Below are 19,629 nucleotides of genomic sequence, written 5' to 3'. Positions count from 1 at the left end.
CAGCCAGTCGTTTGAAAGGGAATTTCCTTGGGGCTATGGCTTGCATTCAATATATATGGACTCTCTAGCAAAGCTTGCTGGATCCTGGATTTGGCTCATCATCATCTGAACTCTGGTTCTTGGGACTTGAGCCAGCGGCCGCCATCTTACCTCCTGATGTTGGATTCATCAGCCTCCACAGTCTATGAGCTAGCAGCCTGTTGTCTGACCTGCCGACCTTGGGTTCATCAGCCCCTGCAGCTACGTGAGTCAGGAGAAGCCTCCAGCCTGACGCCTGATGCACAGACTTGTGACTTTCCAGCCTCTACAACTGCGTGAGCCATTTCCTTGATACGAATCTCTCTCTATACACACACACACACACACACACACACACACACACACACACTTCACTGGTTTTGCTTCTCTAGAAACTCAGCCTGAGAAGCCAGTCAAAGATCCGGGCACTCACTACAGACTGGTCAGAGCTGGGAGTTTGCCATGAGTGGTCTAGGTTGCAGTAGGCTATGCCCAGGAGATGCCTGAGTTTCTGGGTCATCATGTAGCTACTGTCAGCCCCTAGTGGCAATATGGGGGAAATGCAGGCAAAGTTGCCCTTGTAAACCTAAGTTGATAATGGATGGCCACAGTCAGCAGTGGGGTCAATGGGCCAGGCTAACTTGCCCGGCCAGCTCCTAGGTAACTCCTTCTTCCATGGTGCATCCAGATGGAGGCTTTCTCAGACCTTCACCAACACAACATCAGAAACTCCCCACAGGCCTCCTTTGTGAATGGTCAAAATATCAGCTGGTTTCACCAGCTTAGCACTGAGCAGTTAAGTGACCCATTCCCATGTGATGAAAGCTGGAGCTGGGGGATCTCAGGCTCTTGGCTTCTAACTGCTCTCAGAAATGCCAGCTTCCACAGCTTTGATCTCTGGCCCTACCACTCCATCTACATGGTGTCCATTGGCTACAAGGCCAACGTTCCCTGAGAGAAGCAGGGGGAAGACCCATGTGTCCCCACACGCCTCCACCTGTTTACTGACAGGATGTCATGACATGGTTGGAAGGTGAACATCCAGCCCCTAAATGGGGATTCTATCAACAAGGCCCAGGTAACTGATCTGACTTCTTGATCTTCATGGATGAGTCTGAGCTGCCTGCCCCCTACTTTGGTAGCCGTGACTTAAGCAGGCAGAAAAAAAGCAGCTGTGGATAAAAAGGGAGTAGAGAAGGCCAGAGACAAAGGTTGGGGCCTGAAAGCTACATACCTGTTGACAAGCATGAAGTTGACCGTGAGGCACAGGACTGAGGGCACGGTGGAGGCAACGGCGAAATAGCTCTCAAAGTAGTTCTGCAAGCACAGAGGTGAGGAGGCCACTGAGGTCACATGCAGGGTGGAGGTGAGGGACCCCCCCAGAGAGCAGACTAGTGGGGAGGTGAGGCTTCTCCCCACTGTCTTCAGACACCTACGAGGGATGAGTAAATCTATCCCAAGATAGTATGGTCCTCCCGCCATCTCCAACCTAAGTCCACTCATTCCATCACTCAACAGACACCAGTGTGAACTGTGCTGGATGCTGGAGACCTAAGGATGGATAAGACATTGTCACTCCCTCGGTGAGGCCCCTGACGCCCTGCAGCCCATTCTGGGAACTGAAGGATGGATAAGACATTGTCCCTCCCTAGGTGAGGCCCCTGACACCCTGCAGCCCATTCTGGGGACTGAAGGATGGATAAGACATTGTCCCTCCCTCAGTGAGGCCCCGATGCTCTGCAGCCCATTCTGGGGACTGAAGGATGGATAAGACATTGTCCCTCCCTCGGTAAGGCCCCTGACACCCTGCAGCCCATTCTGGGGACTGAAGGATGGATAAGACATTGTCCCTCCCTCAGTGAGGCCCCAACGCTCTGCAGCCCATGCTGGGGACTGAAGGATGGATAAGACATTGTCCCTCCCTCGGTGAGGCCCCGATGCTCTGGAGGCCATGCTGGGGACCTAAGGATGGATAAGACATTGTCCCTCCCTCAGTGAGGCCCTGGACGCCCTGCTGCCCATTCTGGGGACCGAAGGATGGATAAGACATTGTCCCTCCCTCAGTGAGGCCCAATGCTCTGGAGCCCATGCTGGGGACCTAAGGATGGATAAGACATTGTCCCTCCCTCAGTGAGGCCCAATGCTCTGGAGCCCATGCTGGGGACCTAAGGATGGATAAGACATTGTCCCTCCCTCGGTGAGGCCCCTGACGCCCTGCAGCCCATTCTGGGGACCGAAGGATGGATAAGACATTGTCCCTCCCTCGGTAAGGCCCCTGACACCCTGCAGCCCATGCTGGGGACCTAAGGATGGATAAGACATTGTCCCTCCCTCAGTGAGGCCCCTGACGCCCTGCAGCCCATTCTGGGGACTGAAGGATGGATAAGACATTGTCCCTCCCTCAGTGAGGCCCCTGACGCCCTGCAGCCCATGCTGGAGACCGAAGGATGGATAAGACATTGTCCCTCCCTCGGTGAGGCCTCTGACACCCTGCAGCCCATGCTGGGGACTGAAGGATGGATAAGACAATGTCCCTCCCTCAGTGAGGCCCCTGACGCCCTGCAGCCCATGCTGGGGACTGAAGGATGGATAAGACATTGTCCCTCCCTCGGTGAGGCCCCTGACACCTTGCAGCCCATGCTGGGGACAGAAGGATGGATAAGACATTGTCCCTCCCTCGGTGAGGCCTCTGATGCTCTGCAGCCCATGCTGGGGACAGAAGGATGGATAAGACATTGTCCCTCCCTCGGTGAGGCCTCTGATGCTCTGCAGCCCATTCTGGGGACCGAAGGATGGATAAGACATTGTCCCTCCCTCGGTGAGGCCTCTGATGCTCTGCAGCAACATGCTGGGGACCGAAGGATGGATAAGACATTGTCCCTCCCTCGGTGAGGCCTCTGACGCTCTGCAGCCCATGCTGGGGACTGAAGGATGGATAAGGCATTGTCCCTCCCTCGGTGAGGCCTCTGACGCTCTGCAGCCCATTCTGGGGACCGAAGGATGGATAAGACATTGTCCCTCCCTCGGTGAGGCCTCTGACGCTCTGCAGCCCATGCTGGGGACTGAAGGATGGATAAGGCATTGTCCCTCCCTCGGTGAGGCCTCTGACGCTCTGCAGCCCATTCTGGGGACCGAAGGATGGATAAGACATTGTCCCTCCCTCGGTGAGGCCTCTGACGCTCTGCAGCCCATTCTGGGGACCAAAGGATGGATAAGACATTGTCCCTCCCTCGGTGAGGCCTCTGACACCCTGCAGCCCATGCTGGGGACTGAAGGATGGATAATACATTGTCCCTCCCTCGGTGAGGCCTCTGACGCTCTGCAGCCCATGCTTCCACCCAGTCTACTTGTCCCCCATGGACTGAGGCCATGGGGGCAGGACTCAGTATATTTCTAAAAAAATAAAACTTTTGCCTTATCGACCTTCTTAGTCCTTTGTCAGATTGCAGGGTTATCCAAACCGGTTTTGTTATGACCCAACCATGTCCTCACGTTCTTGCAGCCAAGTGGGACCCCTTAGGAATACATTGGGCCCCAAGTCTGGATTTGCTCCCTCAGTAGTGCTGCTATAAAAGGCCAGGACCATTTTGGACTGTGGCTCCTGGACTGGACAGCATGAGGAAAAAGGGCATTTTCCTGGGATCAGCTCCCAGGTGTGACAGACAAAGAGTGCACAAGACCATAGCGAGGTGAAGACTCTCCTGGAACTCTTGGCCAAAGGAGCTGCACGGCTACTGTATGAACTGGTCAAAACCTAGAGAACTGTCCACTGATGAGGGTGGGCTTTACTGGCGTACATTATACCTCCATATACTCAACTTAAAAAAAAAAGCCCTTGAGAAGAGCTGACCTATTTTGGCTTTGGTCACTGTGTCGCACCATGAACAGCAGGTCAGTAATGATGAGCTCTAAGCCCTGAAAATAGCTTACACGTATTAAGCATTTATGGTCCCTAGGTGGCGCGAGCAGTTTGCACTCGACTACTAACCTCAAGGTTGGCAGTTCAAGTCCACCCAGCAGCACCACAGAAGAAAGGGCTGGTGGTCTGCTCCTGTGAAGATCACAGCCAAGCAAACTCCACGGAGCAGGTCTACTCCGTGACACACGGCGTCACCATGACTTGGAAAAGACTCGAAGGCAAAGGGCTTTCGGTTTTTTTATTAAGCGTTTACTATGTAACAAATACAAGGGCTGTATCTGAGTCACACTGTTCAATCCGCGACAAAAAAAAAAAAAAAAAGGAAGAAGCTGTGTGTGTATTCTGCTTTGGAAAGTTTAAGAAATTTAATTGAGGAAATACTTTGAGTATCTATCAATGTGCAAAGAACTCCGCCAAAGAAGGGAGCACCAGAGTCTAAGACATGGTTTTTACTCTTTAGGAACTTGTCCCATTGGGGATGTAAGACAGCGCGCACTGTGAAGGCTTTGTAACAGCTCAAAACACCACTAGAAAAGATGTCAGAACTCTGTGTGCGTGTGTGTGTGTGTGTGTGTGTGTGTTGGGGGGTTGGCCAGTTCAGAGGCAGAGGGTGTTAAGGGAGTTTGGGGGGGAGGGGAAGGGAGGATAGAGCACTTGAGAGGACAGGAATGAGTATGGATTGGGAAAAGTTCTCAGAGGAGGTGAGGTTTGAGTCGGACCTTGAAACAGAGGGCTGAATGTTGGATTTCTCCTCTCTGGGAGAGTATGAGAAATCCTGGTGGCACAGTGGTTAAGTGCTATGGCTGCTAACCAAAAAGGGTGGCAGTTCAAATCCACCAGGCACTCCTTGGAAACTCTATGGGGGCAGTTCTACTCTGTCCTATAGAGTCGCTATGAGTCGGAATCGACTCAACTGGCAATGGGCTTTGTTTTTTTGGGGGGAGAGTATGATTGCAACCTGGGGGCCAAGAAAGAGAGACCTCACAAACAGGCAACTTCTAGTCTCAAGCACATACTGTTCCCTGGTCTGTTTTTAAGCCGGCAAAGTGCTTTGTGGTCTTTGAAATCTATACCCTGAATATAAGGTCACAGTGGCCCTTGCCATTAAAATGATAATCGCAGCGAGTGTGGTCCATCAACCATGAGCCTTAGAAAAGGCCGTCCTGCTCTGAGGAGCCCCTCATTGTTCCTGCCCTGATGGGCTCAGTCGAGCCTGGACTGGCCCTGGCAGTCTGTCAAATACATCTTGACACAATGGCTGGGCCTACGCGAGGCCGGCCGGCATCAGGAGGAGCAATAGGAAAAGGCCTGCGGGGGCTTAGCCTCCCAAGCACAGACAGGGCTGCAGCTGGGGGCCAAGGCTGCCCCCAGTCTGAGCCCCGGATAAGGCTCCCTTCAGTCCATGGTTGCTCATCCCGAGGCAAGTCTGTGAACGGACATCACCGGGGAAAGGGAATTTCTGTTTTTGCTTTTCCGAGTGGGTTCAGGTTCCCTGAATGTTTTAAGGAATGGGGATTTTCCAGGTAATAGAATGTGCTGGTTTGTTGATATATAAGCAGAAAACTTTTCTTTTAATGTTGAAACATTTAAAAAACATTGACAACTGGATGAGGCTATGACTCCCTCTGTTGACCGAGCCCATTTCACAGAACAAGCTGGTGGGTAGAGGGGACATGGCCCTGGGCCATCTCTGTATAGGTACAGATCAGAGGCTGCAGATGGTGACTTAGGATGACTTGGCACCTACACAGAACTTTAAAAAAAAATTTAATTCCTGATATAAGCATGTGGTAGGTTTTATTTTAACTATTTGCTGCTTTTGCCTGTAAACAGAAAAAAAAAAAAAACAACTCATTGCCGTAGAGTCGATTCTGACCTCAATGTTACAAAGTAGAACTGCTCTACAGGGTTTTCTTGGCTGTAATCTTTACAAAAGCGTATCTCCAAGGTGTTTCTTCCATGGCACCATTGAGTGGATTTGAACTGCCAACCTTCAGGTTAGTAGTCGAGCACAAACCATCTGCGCCGCTCAGGGACCTCCTGTAAGCAGAATTCTAGAAAAATGAGGTGTGGTGGACAGACTCTTAAAGTGGCCCCTATGATTCCTGCCTCCTGGTGTTGATCCCCTTGTGTAATCACCTCTCCTTGTGGGTGACTTGCTTCTAACCAACAGAATATGGCAAAGGTGACATACACACGATTACGTGTACATGATTATGTGACTGTATAACATAAGACTGTAGCACCCATCTTGCTCTCTCTCTCCCTTGCTGGCTGTGACAAGGCATGTGGCATTGCTGGGGAAACCCATATGGCAGGGAACTGCAGATGGCCCCTAGCTGCTGAGGTTGGCCTCCAGCCGACAGCCAGCAAGAAACTGAAGCTTCAATCCCACAGCTGCACGGAACTGACTTCTGCCAAGAACCTGAGTGAGTGTAGAAGCAGATCCTTCTCCAGTTGAGCCTCAGTTGAGGCTGCAGCCCTGGCTGACACCTTGATTGCAGCAGACAATCAAGTGAGACCCTAAGCAGAGGACCCCGCCTAGCCGTGCCAAGACCCCTGATCCACAGAAACTGTGAGATGAGATATGTGTGTTGTTTTAAGCCACTTAGCTTGTGGTATTCTGTTATGTAGCCACAGATGGCAAACTAATACATGAGGGTTTCGGATAGCTAGTTTTCTACAAACCAGGGTTTTCCTGAATATTGTAGCCTTCCTGTTTCAACTTAAATTCAGTTCCTTGATGAAAACAAGAACAGATGCTCATGATCCTTTTTTCAACTTCCTGCCAGACAAGAGAACCAATTTCTCTACCCCGAGGGGACCAAAGGCTGTGCTTGCTGACCTCATCTGTACGCTTAGCTGTTCCTCACCAAACCCTTTGCAGAGATTGGGATTATTTCTGGAAGTGGCATGCACTGATTTCAACAAACTGGACCTAGTTTATGGGCCACCCCTGGGCTGCTCACCCTCTGCCCCTCAGGCACCTGCCTTGCTTCCTGGTCACAGGGGTCATAGGGGTCATTCCCATGGTCATAAAGCTACTGTCACTGTTGCCACCACAGGAGGAACTGATTGACAAGGAGAGACCCCTGCACCTGTGCACTGACCAGGCTGCTCTCCCAGGGGCTCTTGCTTTCCAAGTGGCTGCTGGAGGGGCCAGGTAATATCCCTGAGCCCCATGATGCAGACTTTGACCAACAGGAAATAGGAGACAGGGAGGAGCCAGCAGGTAAGTCACGTGCCCCTCCTCTCTCCTGATAACCATATGGCTTCTCTGGAGATGTTCCATATACCAGAGCAACCAACTGTGTTGTGTCGCAAACCTGTGGCTGGCTCAGTCCTGGGCACCTCGTCTGTCCTCTCTCTCCATCCCTGCCTCACTTCCCTCTCCCCCTCACTCTTACTTCCACAGGACTGCATTCCCTAGCAGAGTACCAGCCCATCAGGCCTGGCCTCAGGCTCTGTTCTCAAAGACAACACCTTCCTAAGAAACACCCATCAGGGATGCCCCAAGGTCAGTTCCTGATTAGGCACTTTAGGAGGTGCACCTGGCACTTCCTCCCTGGGTTCATCTCATTTGCTTCTGAAGGTGCTGGAGCTGCCTTCTCCCATTTTACTCAGGGAATGAATACACTGCAGCTAGGACGTGACAGCACTGCTCTCTCGGAAACGATGGGGACCGTCCATCCAACAGGGGGTGGCACAGGGCAATGCCACAGTTCACCTCCACTGAGTCTGACTCCTGAGAGCTCCCTCAAAAGGCTCTTTGTCATTTATCCCACCAGGTGCCCTGTGACCACTCAGAGGTGAACACAAGGAACCCAAAGGCCAGCTCCAGCCACAGAGGAGTGAAGGGAAGAAATGATCATCAGGCTGATGGCCTGGGGCCCCCGTGCATGACAGAAGCAGCTGTGCTCAGCACAACTACCAGGGGCACCATCCCTGTAGACCAGAATATGAACGGAGCCCCTCAGGGCCACGCAACACGCCAGCCCTGTTTATACTACACAGCTCGTGAAGCCTTCAGGCCCGGGGGTCAGTTTGTAATTACAGGTGAAAGACGGTGATCCAGCAAGAAGGCAGGGCTGGAAGGCAGACAGAGACAACAGGCAAGGGCATTATGAGATGAGGAGGCCTCCCCGGGCTGATTTCTCTGCCTCAGCAGGCTGGGCCAGGCAGGAGATCCACGGCCCTTTCTTCTGCTGAGTGTCTCCTCTAATCTCCCTACTCTCAACTATCTCCCCAGCATTATCTGTACCTGCAATTACCTGAGGCTCAGGAGGCAAGGTGCACTCAGCACCCAGCCTCTGGCAGCGGGGACGTCAGAGATCATCAGAGGCACCTGCCAGGAAATGGAGTAGGAGATGGGAGCACTGTAGACACCCATTAACTCCGATAATTTGAACAAAGCAGCTCACATGTGGCCTGTACAGGCCTCAGTCCATTTGCTCTTACCACAGCCTGTGAGAGAGAGACAGGGCTGGGACTGCTCCCATTTTACAGATGAGGAGCCTGAGGCTAACAAAGGTGGATGAACTGCACAGAGGCGTGCACCTGGTGAGTGCTGGGGGTGGGGACTTCGGATGCAGGCAGAGCAAGGATGGGGTGGGAAGAGATTTATCATCACCTCACAAACTTAACAGCCATCCTAGCCGAGGCTGCTTGCCTCACAGACGTGCGAACCCACACGTTGTCCCTGGGATCAAAGGATGTCCCAGTGGTTGGGGCCAGAAGCCTACACACCTTCCCTGAAGAAAACAGGGCCCAGCTTGCAGGGTCTGAGGTTCCATGAATGTGAGACACGTCTCTCTCAGGTAACATCTTCCCTCCGCCCCAGCCCCTAAGCATAGGTGACCTGCCTGGCCAGCGAACAGTGGGGTTTGATTTCTTTCCTCTCTGTCTCCTCAAACCTCACTGCTCATTCTCCCTGGGCATGTCCATAGGCCTTTGCATCTGGGTAGCTTTAAAAACAAAAAATGAGAAGATTAAGAAAAAAAGCACTTAGTTCTGTCAGCCTCTCCAAATGGACAGACAGTCCCGCTGATAAGCACAGCCCATGCTAAGTAGGACATTATCATCAGGAAGCCCCAGGCAGATGGCCAAGCCTTCTCCTAACTGTGTGAACTTCAGCAGAGCCTCCTGGAGGTGGGGGGTGAGGGGAAGGCTCAAAATCTAGCCTGTGGACAGAGCCTGACCAGGGGTGTCAGGCGCCAGTGGTCCCCAAGATGGCGAGCGAGTATGAGCGAGCTTCTTCAGGCGTGGACAGGGGGGTGGGTACTTAAAATTCACTTGCGATGGTGAAGAGGAAACTCATCTTCATCCGTAACACTCCGGCCCAGTTCGGGAACACCAGGAAAGAGGGGAGACGCTCTCTTCAAATGCAATTTAAAAGCCCACTACAGCCGGCTGGCCAGATGTGAGGCCCATTCTACGACGGGGGACATTTCCTCTCCTCCGCCACGCTGAGAGGCTCCGTGCTAAGCGTCTCTTCTGGAAGAATTTAATTCCAGGCTCAGGGTCCAGGTAAAGAGGTTTCTTCAGGCAGGGAGGCCCTGAAATGAGCCCGTTTATCTCCGGCAGGCCCTGGTTGAGCTTTCTCTCCCCTGAACGCCATTTGGGCACTCGGAAAAAAGTGCAGCAAATTAGTCAGGAGCTGCGGCAGAATCTGAGCCCGCACCGCCCGGTGGCTTCTGCGAGCAGCTTTGTGCAGCCCCCACCTCAAGAACTCGGCAGCAGAGGCAGCTGGGCTCCTGCTGGGCGAGCAAAAGCACTTCAAGCCTGGGGGTGGCAGCTCAAGGCAGCAGAGCGTTACCTGGATCACAGGGGCATGAAATTAGCAGCAGCAAGCAGGCTGGAGCCAAGAATAGTCTGCCATGGCAAACTTGCTGCCTCTGGATCGCCGAGTTCTGTGGCCTGGGAAGTTGCTGGGATGTGCCCTCACTCTTAGCATCAGCCTGAATCATTCCTGGGCAGGCTAAGAAGTGGGCAGAGGGCAGGTGCCCCTATAAGGGGTATAGCTAATGTCCTGTCAGTGAGTCCCAAGGCCCCGTGTTTGGGGTCCTGGCCCAAGGAAGGAAATGGGTGTGTGGCCAAGGGCATGGATGAGCTGGGAAGGCTGGCTGAACAGGGTGGGAGGGGCAATGGCTGCCCCAGGGGCCAGCTAGGCTTGGAGGGGCATCCAGGGGCCAGGAGGCAGAGCAAAGCTGGGGTGGGACTCAGGCAGATATGCCCCGGAGGAATGCTGGCCAGACAAAACACACCCCTGCAGGCACCCTAAGGACAAGGACACATGCTGCTCCAACATCCGCCCTCTGTTCCTCAGCCTCTCAGGCCACGCTCAGGCCTGTGTTCACAGGGGCCACTCACTATAAATCTTGCTCCCCATAACTCAGAGGTCTTCTCCTGCTCTCTATTTCCGTATGCAAGTCTCCTCTGAAATGCCTGCCAGAAGATAAAGCTCCTGAAGCTTTCTGGAATGTTCTTCTCCACCTCCCTCTGCCCTGGACAAGGCTTTCTGGAGCAAAAGGGCTCTTCCTCCAGCCTAAGCTACTTCTCCAGTGCCCCGCTGAGGACCCGGCTTTCTTGCCTGCATTTTCTCTTTCCTTCACTGCTGGTCCTTCCTCCCCCGCTACCAGACAGAAGGGTCATTCAGTTCTCCCTCGGGCTAGAAAGCCAAGTTTGCTGCCTCCAGCACCAGGCTGCTCCTTCCCTTAGATGCCACACTCGCTGAAGATGCAGTCTGTGCCCCAACGGCTTACGCTGTGATGCCTCCCAGCCTGGCTGGGGAAACACTCCCTCCAAGGGTCCCCAGTGTCCTCTCAGCAGCCCCCCTCCTCATAACCAAGGCCTGGTCTCAGTCCTTATGCCCCTCAGGCTACCCTCTGCTCTTCTCCTCATCAGCTCATCCCCCTCTGGCTCTCTGCCACCCGGACAAGGTGCCTCCTGAGCTCCATCCTCAGTTCCACCCCTCCTTCTGCTACAGCTCCTTCCCGGGATGCTCACCACCACTGGCTTTGATGACCCCACTCCACACCAGTACCTGCTTTCAGACCAATTTCCACTGCCTGCAGGACACCACTACCAGGCGGCCTGCTGAGCCTAAACTCCAGGTGCCTCAAATCAAAACCCTTCGAGAAGGGTAAGACAGTACACAATACTGGGAAAGCCAGCACAACCTGTACAAGGCAAGGTCATGGCAGCTCCACAGACACATCCAAACTCCCTGAGGGACCGAATTGCTGGGCTGAGGGCTATGGGGACCATGGTCTCGGGAAACATCTAGCTCAACTGGCATATCATAGTTTATAAAGAATATGTTCTACATTCTATTTTGGTGAGGAGCGTCTGGGGTCTTAAAAGTCTGTGAGCAGCCATCTAGGATACTCCAGGGTCTCACCCCTTCAAGAGCAAGGAAAAATGAAGAAAACTAAAGATACAAAGGAAAGGTTAGCCCAAAGGACTAATGGATCACATCTACCACAGCCTCCACCAGACTGAGTCTAGTACAACTAGATGGTGCCCGGCTACCACCACTGACTGCTCTGACAGGGATCACAAGAAAGGGTCCTGGACAGACCTAGAAAAAAATATAAAACAAAATTATAACTCAAAAAGAAAGACCAGATTTGCTGGCCTGACAGAGACTGGAGAAAGCCTGAGAGTATGGCCCCTGGACACCCTTTCAGCTTAGTAATGAAGTCACCCCTTAGTTTTACCCTTCAGCCAAAGATTGGACAGGCCCATAAAACAACATGGAACTAAAGGGGCAAGGACTAGAAGGCAACAGGGGACAGGAAAGCTGGTAACAGGGAACCCAAGACTGAGAAGGGAGAGTGTTGACATGTCGTGGGGCTGTTAACCAATGTCATAAAACAATATGTGCACTGTTTGTTGAGAAACTAGTTTGTTCTGTTAACCTTCATCTAAAGTACAATTTAAAAAAATAGATAAAAACATTTTCAGGCATACAAAAAAAAAAAAACCCCTTCGAGAGGGGAGTCCTCAAGCAGCTCCTCCAAGGCCCCGTGGCTCATCCTTCCATCCTCACCTCAAGGCTCAGTCCATGTGCTGACCCCCCCATCTCCACACTTGCCTGTGGCTCCCATTTCCACTCCGCACAGTCATCCCAGCCCAATCTCCCAAGACTTGTCATAACCACCCAGGGCTCCAGACACAAAAAAGTGACCACTGCCCCACCCCCCAGGCAGCCCACCTTCACGCCTTTGCCCAAGCTGTTGGCGGGCCTGGCCTGGTCACCCCCTACACCTCCCCAACTCCAGGCTGGACCCATGTGTCCAAAGCTCATCTGCCTCTCAAGCTGTCATGCCCTTTTCTCCATGAAGTTTTCCCTTCCTGCCCCTCCCCTGGGCTCCTCCACACACTGTCCCCTCTCTTTTGGTCCTTTTCCAAGATACCTCGGGGGGCTCCTCTTTGGTTCAATGAAGGCACACATGGAGGTAAGAGAGGCTGAGAGGGGAGATTAAGGGCCGGTCTCAGGTACTGGGCTGAAGGAGGGTTTTTATTTTAGAAGGTACTAGGGGGCTATGGAGAAACCCTGGCGGCGTAGTGGTTAAGCGCTACGGCTGCTAACCAAAAGGTCGGCAGTTCAAATCCACCAGGTGCTCCTTGGAAACTCTATGGGACGGTTCTACTCTGTCCAATAGGGTCACTATGAGTCGGAATCGACTCGATGGCAGTGTTTTTTTTTTTAGGGGGCTACTATAGTTTTGTTTTTTTTTTTTTATAGAAGGCTTCTGAATAGCAAACGATATGCCTGGTGCTATGCATAGAGGGAATCACCGGCCAAGAGTGAGTGCAAGGAGTGGAGGACAAGAAGCAGGTGATAGTGGCCACTCATTTATTTGTCCATTCATTTACTCACTCAATAGACGTTAAAGGCAGTTGGCCACCTATAGTGCATTCCTTATTCAACAAATAACAGCTGAGCACATTATATGTGTCCAACACTTGTTAGAGGCTGGGGATGCCAGGATGAGCCAGACAGATGTCCCTGGTCTAGTGGAAAAGGCAGGCAAAAAATGAGTACATAGCAAGTAAAAAAAAAAAAACACATTGCCGTCAAGTCGATTCCAACTCATAGTGACCCCACAGGACAGAGCAGAACTGCCCCGCAGGGTTTCCAAGGAGCAGCTGGTGGATTTGTACTGCCAACCTTTTGGTTAGCAGCCATAGCTCTTAACCACTGTGCCACCAAGGCTCTGCAAGTCATGATAATTGCAGTAAAAAGAAAATCCAAATGGGGGGCTGAAATAGAGACTTGTAGGGAAGATCTATGTTAGCAAAGGTAGAGAGAAGGAGAAGGGGCCTCTTAGAGGAGCCAAGAGACGTTTGGGCAGAGACCCACAAAGTCAGTTGTGTGAGGAGTGAAGGGAAAGGCATTCTGGATGGAGGGAACAGCATATGTTTGCCTCTGAGGCAGGAATGAACTTTGTGTGATCAAGCAACTAAAAACCAGGTTAACCCGGGAAGACAAGGCAGGGCATTCAGGTATGGTCGAAGTTTGGATCTTAAAGGGAAGCCACTGCAGGATTTTAACTAGTTGAGAAACTTGGTAGCAGTGCACAATTCCTGAATCCTTCCCACGCTCCAAGGAGTCCTTGGGTGGCCCAAATGGTTACGCGCTCGACTGCTAGCCCAAAGGTTGGTGGTTTGAGCCTACTCAGAAGCACCTCAGAAGACAGACCTGGCCCTCTGCTTCTGAAAGATCACAGCCTTGAAAACACTCTGCAGCAACTCTACTCTGCACACACGGGGTGGCCGGGAGTTGTATCGACTCAACGACAACTAACAACAACAACCCCGTGCTCTGCTGCTCTAAGCGCACTTCACGTACTGATTCCCTCGATGCTCACGGCTGCCCTTTGAGGGAAGATTCATTTTCCAGATGAGAAATCTGAGGCTCAGAGGGGTTAGGTAACTCTCCCAAGGTCACCACAGCTCAAACCCAGCCACCTGTCTCCAGAGCTGTGCCCTGATTTGGCACAGTGGGTGGCCTCCCATTTTGTGTCTTAAAGAGATCACTTCTGTGGGTTCCACGGAGCATAGACTGGAGGGGGCGTGATGGAAGCCGGGCTGCCAGAGAGGCTTAGACCAGGGCAACAGGCGTGGAAAAGAAAATTAGAGGGATTTACTTCCAGAATTGACAGGGCTTACCTATGGACTGAATGTGGAGGTAGAAGGACAGAGGGAAATAAAGGGTACCCCTATGTGTTCAGGCTGGGAGTGTAGTGTCCTGTTAACTGGGCAGGGAAACAGGGTTAGCCTGGTGGGTGACTCCACGAAAGGCTTATAAACTTCCTGGGTGCTAGGCAAAAGTGCAGAGTCCTGGGATAACCAGTCTCCCCTTCTCTCCCTTCCCTCCGGTCCAGCATGATAGGCCCTCTACAAACACAGATTAATTCATCACTCTGCCAATATTTATTGAGTTCAGTAAATATTCTCAACACAGGAGACTTAGCCGTAGTTCCCTGCCTTCATGGAACTAAGGGTCTCGTAGAGGAGGTGATCAGTAAACACATAAACAGACAAATGGATAACGTACCAGGTAGTGACAAGTGCTACAAAGAAAACTAAAATGGGGTAACATTACCAGTGCCAGACTCCAACTCATGGTGACCCCGTGTGTGCCACTGTAGGATTGTGCTCCATAGGGTATCCAAGGCCTGATTTTTTAGAAGTAGATCTCTAGGCCATTCTTCCAAGGAGCATCTGGGTGGATTCAAATCTCAACCTTTTGGTTAGCAGCTGAGAGTGTTAAGCATTTGCACCACCAGGGACTTAAAGCAGGGCAGGGTCCTCATGGAACACCACTGCTGGGAAGAGCTACAAGGGCACCTAGTCCCGACTCGGCAAACTCCTGCCCCAGGCCAAATCTGGGTCACCACCTGTTGTTCTAAATCCTGGCACCCAATGAGCCAAGCTCACTCGCTTACATGCTGTCTGTGGCTACTGTCACGCTACCCTGGCAGAGGCGAGCAGTTGCCACAGAGATCTAAGGCCCACAAAGCCTAAAATATTTACCGCCTGGCCCTTTGCATACAAAGTTTGCAGAGCCCTGATCTAACCTCATTTCTTAAAGAAGGAAATGTACCCAAGTCACCAGCAAGTCTGAGGCAGAGTCAGAACCAGCTCTCCTGAAGCCCAGGGCCTTTCCACCACACATCACCAGGCACGGAAAACAAGGAAAACAGAGACATTATCTCCGTCACCCCTTATATCCCCTCCTCTGTCACCCCTTCCTCAGGCTCTCTAACAAGGACAAGATAGTCTCTGTGATTTTTGTTCTTTTTTATTTCCCCATGTGCCCTGAAGAGTCCCTGGGTGGTGCAAAAGGTTAAGTACCCTGCTACTAACCAAAAGATTGGCCGTTCAAGTTCACTCAGAGGTCCCTCAGAAGAAAAGCCTGGCCATCTACTTCCAAAAGGTCACAGCCATCGAAAACCTTACGGAGCATAGTTCTACTCTGCACACATGAGGTCACCATGAGTCAGAATCGACTCCACAGCAACGGGTTTGGTTTTTATGCACCCTCAGGCTGGACCCGTAATGGGTAAAGAAATGGCTCAGAACAGACGGTGAGAGAAGGATCAGAGAAGGAGGCCCGGCACATCCATGCCCAAGGGCTCCTGGGCTCTGATGGGGTTGGGGGAAGAGGCCCGGCACATCCATGCCCAAGGGCTCCTGGGCTCTGATGGGGTTGGGGGAGAGCAGCCTGTCCTCCTTCTGCTGCTGCCTGATCTCTGCCTCGTGGCCAGGGTGAGGAGGAAGAGGGCCTTCCATGAAACCTCCCCACCTACCCGCATAACCCTCGCCTGACTGGAGTGGCTTCTGCAGCCCCCGCAGGCATCAGTGTCACAAGGCTGGGGGCAAAGGACAAGGAACATGGCCTTGGGACGGGGGAGGAGGCATGGGGTCCTCCAGTCACTCTCCATAGGAGGGAACCACCAGGAAAAGGGAGTCCTTAGCCGGACCCGGCAGACACTTCCTCCTACGGCCATCTCCCCATGGGGAGGCTGCTTTTCTTTGGAGGCCCACGTGGGTGGAAACCACAGGCTGCCACAGGCGGGCAGACACACCAGATCCTGGAATGGCAAGAGGCTGGCCGGGGCCCCCAGGCATTGCCACCACCACAGGCCTTCCAGGATAATGACTCACGGTAACAGAGGCACTGGGCTTCTTGGTGTAAAGACTCTAATTTGGGTTATGCTCTCTGGATACTTGTGATGATCAATCATGTTAAAGAGATGCTTGAGCGCTTAAGGCCCAGGCCATGTTCCAATTTGTCGGGGAAATCGCCTCTGGATTCTAAGGACGTGAGAGAGAAGAAATAAAATCGAAGGCAGAGAGGGAGCGATCGATGGCCCAGGAGGGTGAGGGCACACCGTGCGGGGGAGAGGCGGCTGTGAGTGTACAGGGAGAAAATAAAAAGAGAATTAGAGAAGTCAAGGTAGCCAAAAGCATTGACTGACAGCACTTCAGGTTGGGTTTTTTTCTCTCCCTCTGTAGGATGCTCAAGAGCTAAAAGCAAAAGAAAAAGCCATCACAGGTGTATTTATCAGGAATGGCACGCTGGCTGGGTCTGCAGTTAGAATCAGAGGGTGGATAAGGGAATAAAAAAATGACTCACTTTTGGTTCTGATTCTAAAAAATGGTTTAGTGCAGCCAACCTTGCCAGCCCGAGTGACTGGGCAGCTGGGAGGCTGGCCTCCTTCTCTGCCTGGAGACCGCTCACTCACACCTTGGGGCAGGAACCTGACCCCCTCCTGCCCAGCCTCGCCCTGCCCAGATGGCCACCTCCATCCCGTTCTGGGTTCATGACGGATATTCCACTCACTTAGCACCAGTGTTTGGAATCTGACTCTTCAAAAGTGGGTTGCCAAGTGGAGTTTACACATCTCTTGGATTTGGAGAGATCTGGGCTGTGATATGGTGCAAACAGGTAATGGGCTCAACTGCTCTTCAAAAGGTTGGAGGTTTTAGTCCGCTCAGAGGTGCCTCAGAAGAAAGGCCTGGTGATCTACTTCCAAAAAGCCCCTGAAAACCCTATGGAGCACATTTTACTCTGACACACATGGGGTCATCATGAGCCAGAGTGGACCTGACAGCGAGTGGTTTGGTGGGGGTTGCAGTGAGATTCAGCCTATAGGAGCATTGACAACCTGCCACGCCAACTCACCAGACAGGGCTCGGCCTGGACGATAAGACAGAAAACGAAACTGGCGAGGAGGGGGCTTCTCGGCACAAGTAGACACATGAGGCTATGTGGGCAGCTCCTGTCCAGAGGCCAGGTGAGAAGGCAGAGGGGGACAGAAGCTGGCTGAACGGACACGGGGGATACAGGCTGGAGGGGAGAGGTCTGCTGTCTCATTAGGGGGAGAGCAGCTAGGAGTGCATAGCAAGGTGTGTGTAAGTTTTTGTGTGAGAGACTGACTGGATTTGTAAACTTTCACTTATAGCACAATAAATTAAAAAAAAAAAAAACCTGCTATACCCAGAAGGGTACAAGCTTCTCAAGCAGCAGCAGTGTGGCACAGATGGGAGGTTCCTGGGTCTCTACTCCATCAGCTGGCCATGGCAAGACCACCTGACAAAGTGCTCAGGCCTCACCTTGGGAGGTAGCAGGGCCAGGCCTAGGAAACTGGGTTTTTGCCCAGTGCCCCAGGAAATCTGAAGCTGACTCAAATACAGCTGGGTTGCAGCCCCTTCCCTCTAGCCCCTTCCCCCTCATCCTGGTGTTCGTGTGGCATCAGTAAGTTACTATTGTCTCTACTTTCCTGCTCTGCAGAATGAGGACATGGTGCGTCCTTGTGGGATGGCGGTGAGGTTAGAGGCAAACAGATAGAGCAGGGTTTTTCAAATTACAAGTTGCTACAGAAAATTAAAACAAGTCCACAAGAGACACAGAGGTCATTAAAAAGATAAAAAAGGCCAAAATGGATGTCAGAAGAGACTCTGAAACTTGCTTTTAAATGTTGAGTAGCTAAAGTGAATGGAAGAAACGATGAAGGAAGAGAGCTGAATAGATTTCAAAGGGTAACATGAGACGACAAAGTAAAGTATAATGAAATGTGCAAAGCCTTGGAATTAGAAAACCAAAAGAGAAGAACACTCTCAGCATTTCTCAAGCTGCAAGAGCTGAAGAAAGGATTCAAGCCTCAAGTTGCAATACTGAAGGATTCTATGGGCAAAGTACTGAATGATACAGGAGGCATCAAAAGAAGATGGAAGGAATACATAGGGTCACTATACCAAAAGGAACTGGTCAGTTGACATTCAGTCATTTCAGAAGGCAGCACATGATCAAGAACCAATGGTACTGAAGGAAGAAGTCCAAGTTGTACTAAAGTCACTGGTGAAAAACAAAGCTCCAGGAATTGGCAGAATACAAATTGAGACGTTTCAACAAATGGATGCGACACTGGAAGAGCTCACTTGACTATGCCACAGAATTTGGAAGACAGATACCTGGCCAACCAAGTGGAAGAGATCCATATTTATGCTCATTTCAAAGAAGTGATCCAACAGAATGCGGAAATTATCAGACAATATTATTAATATCACATGCAAGTAAAATTTTGCTGAAGATAATTCAAAAAACGGTTGCAGCAGTACATCGACAGACAACTGCCAGTGCTCACTCATCTATGCCAAGAAACTTGGAAGACAGCTACCTGGCCAACTGATTGGAAGAGATCCATATATATGCCTATTCCCAAGAAAGGTGATCCAACCGAATGCAGAAATTATCGAACAATATCGTTAATACCACATGCAAGCAAAATTTTGCTGAAGATCATTCAAAAGCGGTCTCAGCATTACAACAGCAGGGAACTGCCAGAAATCCAAGCCGGATTTAGAAGAGGATGTGGAACCAGGGATATCATTGCTGATGTCAGATGGATCCTGGCTGAAAACAGAGTATACCAGAAAGATGTTTACCTGTGTTTTATTGACTACGCTAAGGCATTCTTGACTGTGTAAGCCTCATCTAGGGAAGCTTAAAAACGCCTGTACTCAGGCCCCACCGCAGGCTGAATCAGAATCTGGGGTGGCGTGGGGCAGGCAGAAGATTTTAAAGTTGCTCCCCAGGTGATTCAAATGTGCCATCCGGGCTGAGAAGCACCAAGGCAAAGGACAGGCCATAGAGCAGGCTGGTCACAAGCCTGGGCTCTGCTGACCTCCATGTTGGTCCAAATCCTAGTCCTGTCACTTACCAGCAAATGACCTTGGGTCAGTGGCCTAGCCTCTTTGAGCCCCAATTTCCTCATCTGGAAGTTGGAGATGAAAGTACCTAACTCACCAGGTCATCATGTAGGTGAAGTAAGGCGGTAGGTCAAAGCGGGGTGGGTATGGGCTGCAAGGCATGGGCTTGGTAAAGCTGGCCCATCATTGCCAAGACCTCTGATCATCCATCCTCCAACTTCCTCTTCTTTAAACCAGTTGACCCTGGTTGCTTTTAACCCTTCCTAGCAAGGTGAGGTATCTTCCCTTTGATCATAAATACAGCTCCCAAGTCATGCCATCCTGCATTCTTGGGGCACTCAGGGGCTGAACCAGCTCCAAGGGTGACACTGGTGATGTAAATAAGGGGAGGAAGAGCCTCAAGCCCTTTCCTGCTGAACCGGCCAAGCTAGCTTCCTTCCCTATGGTAGGAATCCTACTTCATATCG

The 19,629-nt window shown here is 51.6% G+C and overlaps 1 protein-coding gene across 2 annotated transcripts in view; it reads right to left on the bottom strand.

The window, feature by feature from the left end:
• Positions 1–19,629, bottom strand: part of SLC29A3 (solute carrier family 29 member 3) — a 58,218-nt gene that overhangs the window by 29,102 nt on the left and 9,487 nt on the right. The window contains exon 3 of one of the 2 annotated variants that reach the window (XM_010589203.3): positions 1,253–1,335. The exons of the other annotated variant lie outside the window; for it this stretch is intronic. Coding sequence (XP_010587505.1) covers positions 1,253–1,335 — 83 coding nt within the window. The remainder of the gene's footprint in view (positions 1–1,252; positions 1,336–19,629) is intronic. 2 annotated transcript variants of the gene reach the window in all.

The sequence above is a fragment of the Loxodonta africana genome, chromosome 16 (assembly GCF_030014295.1).
Source record: "Loxodonta africana isolate mLoxAfr1 chromosome 16, mLoxAfr1.hap2, whole genome shotgun sequence".
NCBI classification, from domain to species: Eukaryota; Metazoa; Chordata; class Mammalia; order Proboscidea; family Elephantidae; genus Loxodonta; species Loxodonta africana.
The sequence above is the reverse complement of the archived record's forward strand: the minus strand, read 5'-3'. Positions and strand labels throughout refer to the sequence as shown.